The sequence below is a fragment of the Protobothrops mucrosquamatus genome, unplaced genomic scaffold (assembly GCF_001527695.2).
Source record: "Protobothrops mucrosquamatus isolate PMUCROS unplaced genomic scaffold, P.Mucros_1.0 scaffold2009, whole genome shotgun sequence".
NCBI classification, from domain to species: Eukaryota; Metazoa; Chordata; class Lepidosauria; order Squamata; family Viperidae; genus Protobothrops; species Protobothrops mucrosquamatus.
In genome coordinates this window covers 109,677-115,320 of record NW_015388122.1, presented here as the reverse complement: position 1 = coordinate 115,320, position 5,644 = coordinate 109,677, and the positions used below count along the sequence as shown (strand labels likewise).

At 46.5% G+C, this 5,644-nt stretch overlaps 1 protein-coding gene across 1 annotated transcript in view; it reads left to right on the top strand.

Annotated features, from left to right (window-relative positions):
- The first annotated feature begins 2,546 nt into the window (after window positions 1–2,546).
- Window positions 2,547–5,644, top strand: part of SLC2A9 (solute carrier family 2 member 9) — a 90,327-nt gene continuing 87,229 nt past the window's right edge. Inside the window, exons 1-2 of the mRNA XM_015823841.1 lie at window positions 2,547–2,697; window positions 2,786–2,961. Of these exons, the coding sequence (XP_015679327.1) occupies window positions 2,547–2,697; window positions 2,786–2,961 (327 nt within the window). The remainder of the gene's footprint in view (window positions 2,698–2,785; window positions 2,962–5,644) is intronic.

Here is a 5,644-nt window from a genome sequence, read left to right as displayed (position 1 = left end):
CCCCCCCAAGACAGGAGGGGCTATAAAAGAAGGCAGTTTGGGTGGGAGAGGGAGAGAGAAAAAAGCAGCAGCCTTGGGAGGAGGTGGAGTCAGCTCCAGCTGCACCAAAGGGAAAGAAGGAGGAGGAGGAGGAGGAGGAGGAGGAGGAAGGTGGGGGGAGAGGAGAGAAGATCAAGCAGGCTGGCCATGAGCTTATCTACAACTGCTGTGGCAGCCACCTGTGCTGGCAGCAGCAAACAGGCAAGAAATGCAGTGGGGGAGCAGTTGCTCTCCAAGAGGAATGAAAAAAGGCATCAGTGGCTGGAGGTGAGGCACGAGGGAGGGAGATGGAGAGTGGAAGGATTCTTATGTGCTTTTGTGACTTTGAAGTTCTGGGATTTGTGCAATGTGGGCTTTGTGTTCTTAAGGAGTGTTGGCAATTTCTATCTGGCTGATAGCTGGTGTTAGCTTCTATTGCTCTGCTATTGTTAGCTGTAAGTTTTGCTGCAAGAGATTTTGAAGTATTTTTCTCCTGAATGGATTTTGCCTGTAGTATTCCTTCACTTATGAATGGAGCCATTTGGGGAGGCTGCCTTAGCCGGCAGCCAATACTTATTACATTTTTTTTCTTCCTTAAGTGCTGGCTGCCGGCTCCTTAACTTTCCTTTCTAGCCAGTAGCTAATTCTTAAAGAGGAATGTGCCTTTTTAAGCTAGTTCACTCAGCAATTTGCCTTTTCTGTCTCTGGAGGCTTTTCCTTGTTTGATGAATATATGGAAGAGAGAAATTCTTCCTTCAGAAGGAGGTGGGCATGAGAAAGAGAGAGGGAGGGAGGGAAGTCCCGCCTTAGCACTTGGCCACCAGCAGCCCTGCCATTGATTTTGCTTGTCAAAAGGTTGCAAAAGGGGATCACATGACCCTGGGAAACTGACCATCATAAATATGAATCAGTTGCCAAGCATCCAAATATAAATCATATAATCCTGGGCATGCTGCAATGGTCATAAGTGTGAAGAATGGTCATAAGTCATTTCAGTGCAATTGCAACTTTGAACGGGGTGGATTTTTCTGGTCACGTTTTTGACACCTTGCTAGTTAGTACTCGAATATTGCCATATCCTAAAAGTAGTACAATCGGTGAAAAGGTTGAAAAGCCCTGTCCTAGTGGACGATCACTTGACTATGAGCCAGCAGTGTGCAGCAGCAACCAAAAAGCTAATACAATCCTGGGTTGTATAAACAGAGGCATAGAATCAAGATCACGTGGAGTATTAGTATCGCTTTATAAAACCCTAGTAAGAACACACCTGGAATACTGCAACCAATTTTGGTCACCATATCACAAAAAAGATGTTGAGAGTTTGGAAAAAAATCAGAGAAGAGCAACTAAGATGATCAAAGGCCTGGAGAGTAAAACATACGAAGAACGGTTGCGAGACTTGGGTTTGGCTACTTTAAAGAAAAGAAGAAACAGGGGCAACATGATAGCAGTATTCCAGTATCTGAGGGGCTGTCACAAGGAAGAGGGGGTCACGTTGTTCACCAGAGCACCAGAGGGAAGGATGAGAAACAATGGTTGGAAACTGATCAAAGAGAGAAGCAACCTGGAATTAAGGAGAAACTTCCTGACAGTGAGGACAATCAACCAGTGGAATAGCTTGCCTCCAGAAATCGTGGGCACTCCATCTCTAGAGATTTTTAAGAAGAAACTAGACAATCACCTGTCTGAGATGGTATAGGTTCTCCTGCTTGAGTAGGGGGCTGGACTAGAAGACCTTCAAGGTCCCTTCCAGCTCTATTCTAGTCTAAGGCTGAGATAATGTCCCAGAGCATTTTAAGACTACTGAGCTCATCTGTACCTTCTTCAGACTGTTGCTTTCTTCTACTGACCATGTGTAAGGACCTGCCCCAACTGGCCCTCTCAGGAAAGTAGGACTCTTGATGCCATATGATTAATCAAAAGGACTTTTACTGAGAAACAGTAGTTACAGTAAGGTCAAACAAAATCTAACATTCCCATGCAAAGCACCAAGCTATTCTTCCCACTTTGAAACCCAACCCTGTGACCAGTCCACCAGCAGCCAATACAATGTCACAAGGCTGTTTTGAGAATGTTGAGGTACAGGATAGATAATGGATCATCCTTAGGGCACAACAACCTTGGAGTCAGGCTGGAACCAGTTGGGAGGGAGTCCATTCCATCTCCAAAGACGATCCCCCTCCTTAATTCCCATGTGGTTACAGCAAAAGTGAAAGCATGCAAAGTGCTCCCTCGGAGCATCCTCCTCCCCCCTCCAGCAGAATGGCAGGGCACCCAAAAAGATGTAAGATCTTTTATGCAGCATAGCTCCTACCCCCCTCCCATCCCCCCACATGAGAGGCCATTTGCTAAATTTAAGTTGGAGGTGGAATTTGAGAGAAACACTTTCCCTTGTAAAAATACACCACCCATCACTAGATAGCATAAGTATGATTTTGATCTTACATTCCAGATTTTTGGGATTCGAAGAACAAGTGACAGTTGGAATGCTCTTATAGTCTCTCCTTAAAGTGGCAAATTTTAGATGAATGAACAGGGACGTAGAAGTCAAGTGCAAACTCATCCTGACACTAGAACTCTCTTTCGAGTTGGGAGAATCCCAGTCCTCTGGAGAAGGCCCTCACCTGGCCAAGCTGCCTGCCAAAGGTCCCCCGAAGGACAAGGAGACGGCAATCCCAAGCCTGCCTTTCTTCGCTTGGCTCCCCAGCAACCTGGGAACGGAGGCCTGGACCTCTGCCTGGGCTCCGAGACGCACTCTTTCTTGTAGGTCGCGGCAACTGGCTCCGGGCTCCACCTTTTCGTCGCCCCGCCCGCAGGCTGGGGGCACTGGTAGAGGAGGTGGCAGTCGCGGGCGCCCACGCGCGCACGCCGAGGCCGGAGCAGCCGTCGAACATGACCAGCCTGGCGCCTCTCGTCGCAGCGCGTAGCCAACGAGGGAGAAACGTGAGTAGCTAAGCGCGAGCTCGCGGGGAAGGAGAGCCATCTTGCTCAGCAATCCACGTGGCTCGGCTGCAGCAGCGCAACCTGTGCGCGCCCACTTCCTTGGAAGTGACCCATCCAGGACTCGCTCCCAAGGAAGCGGCGCCCGACGGCATTCGCCTTTCCCTGAGAAAGAAGCCGAGAGCGCCAGCTTCGGCCACACAGCTGGAGTCTCCGGTGACAGGTGTCGCGCCCTCTTCCTCTTGACCCACAGCTCGCCGCCTTCCTCTGCAAGAGCCGGGATTTCTCAAGTACCAGGAAGGAGAAGAGCAAGCTTGGTGTCGGCTCGGATTCCGGGACATCTCTTTCCTGCCCTTTCGGAATGGCGGAGTCGATTCCCGAGAAAACGGGAGGAACCGTGATAGAGCAATTGCTTTGCGGAGCGCACCCCTGGCACGCGCGCAGAGGCGGGGGTGGGGGTGGTGTGCACGCGCTCAGAGGGAATCGGGTTTCTTTCCTGCAGACGAGTTGGGGAGGGGGTTAGAAAGGGTGCAGAGAGAAAGGGGTTAGAAAGGTTAAAGGAGGTTAGGGAGCAGCAAAATTTAAGAGAACTTTAGTACTGCATCTGTTGGTTTCAGAGCTAAAAATTCTGCCCAACCGACAGTATTGGAGATCTCCAGGGAGATGATCTGGGTTATTATTAGGCGGATGGAAAGGAAGAGAATGCAGCCCAGCAGAATACAGGTAGTCCTCAACTTAGTGCATTTAGTGACCATTCAAAGTTACAATGGCACTGAAAAAAGTGACATGACCATTTTTCACACTTAAGACTGTTGCAGCATTCCCATGGTCACATGATCAAAATTCAGATGTTGGCAACTGGTTCATATTTGTGACAATTGCAGTGTCCTGGGGTAACGTGATCAGCTTTTGCAAACTTCTGACAAGCAAAGTCAATGGGGAATCCAGATTCACTTAACAACAAGGTTATAACTTAACAAATGCAATGATTCACTTAACAACTGTGGCAGGAAAAGTTGTAAAATGGGGCAAACTCACAAATGTTTCAATTAGAAACATAAATTTTGGGCTCAATTGTGATTGTAACTTGAGGGCTACCTGTACTGCCTTAAGTATTCTGCCTGCATTTTTTAAGGCACTGGTGGAAACCTATGGCTCATATCCCAACCTGAATGTCAGCCCACCCCTGGCCCTTCATGCAAATGAAAATGGTGCACCTCACCTGCCCATCCATTCTAAATCCCAGCAGCCTATTTTACCTTCCAGCTTCACTTTCTGCAGCCCTGGCTCCCCTCCCTCTCAGCTCCCAACTCATTATTGGAGAGGGAAGAGAACGGACCTGTCTAGGCCTAATAATTCTTAAGTGGAGGGGATATACACGCATTGCCAGCCCTAAAAGTGGCCAGTCTCTGTACTACAAGACCTATTACTTTTGCTCATATCTCCCAAGAATTCACCAGGGAGCCTTGCAAAATCAACCCCAGATCCTTCCTGCATAAACTTCATTGGGGACCTAAATGGCACTCCAATTTCTCTTCATTCTCTTCATTTTTAGTTTTATGTAACAATGAATCTGTATCATCAAAGATGAAATCACACAGGTGTTCTGTCCTTTTTCTCAATAGAAAGTAAACTTGTTCCTGCTCAGTTTTTTGGGGCAGTAGTTGTTGAGGAAGTGAGGCCTGATAAATCCCAGGTTCAGAAAGCATGCATTAATGCAGAGACAAACAGCATTGTTCCATGGGAGAGCTATGCTTTATCTTTTCTATTTTCTTCCAACTATGGAAAAAAACTTCTTTCTTTGGGGAGGAGTGTCAGGGTCTCCAGGCTTAGCAAGGACATGTGTAATAATGCAGTGATGTCACTGGAGGAGCAGAAAGAACTATAGATAGTTCTTGACTTACAACCATTTGTTTTAGTGACTGTTCAAACCTACAGCGACACTGAAAAAGTGACTTATGACTGGTTTTCACACTTAACAATTGTTGCAGCATCCTCATAGTCACGTGAACAAAATTCAGGCACTTGGGAACTGGGTATGTGTTTATGATAGTTGCAGTGTCCTGGGGTTATGTGATCACCATTTGTACCCTTCCCAGCTGGCTTCTGACAAGCAAAGTCAGTGGGGGAAGCCAGATTCACTTAACAACTGTAGTGATTCAATTAATAACTGTGGCAAAAAAGGAAAATAAATAAAATAAAATAAAATACCACTTAACTGTCTTGTTTAGCAATGGAAATGTTGGGCTCCATTGTGGTTGTAAGTCAAGGACTATATGTAGTTAGTTTTGACTAGAAAGTATTTCCCAGATTTGGAAGACTAACATTGCTATTTTGTATCCTTTGATGGCAAAAGCCCTCATGTAGAAAAAAAAAACCTGGGCCCCAGCTTCTTTGAAGTTTGAAGTGACTACAAGAATCTAGTGGATAGGTAAATCCTGTCCCTGATGTGGAAAGGTTTGGGTTCTATTCTTTTTTTATCTGCCTGAGTTTGTAGGCGTCCCTGGCTTTGTCCAAAGTTTTCCTTACTATCGGCCAGGTTTTTTGTAATTAATACATTCATTCCTTAAGAGAAGGGATTCCAGGTTCATTAGTAGGCAGTTCTGGCATTGGTTTAAACACCTGCCCTGTAGCTACTTGAAAGGGGGTGTATCCAGTACTAGAATGGGTAGTATTGTTGTATGCC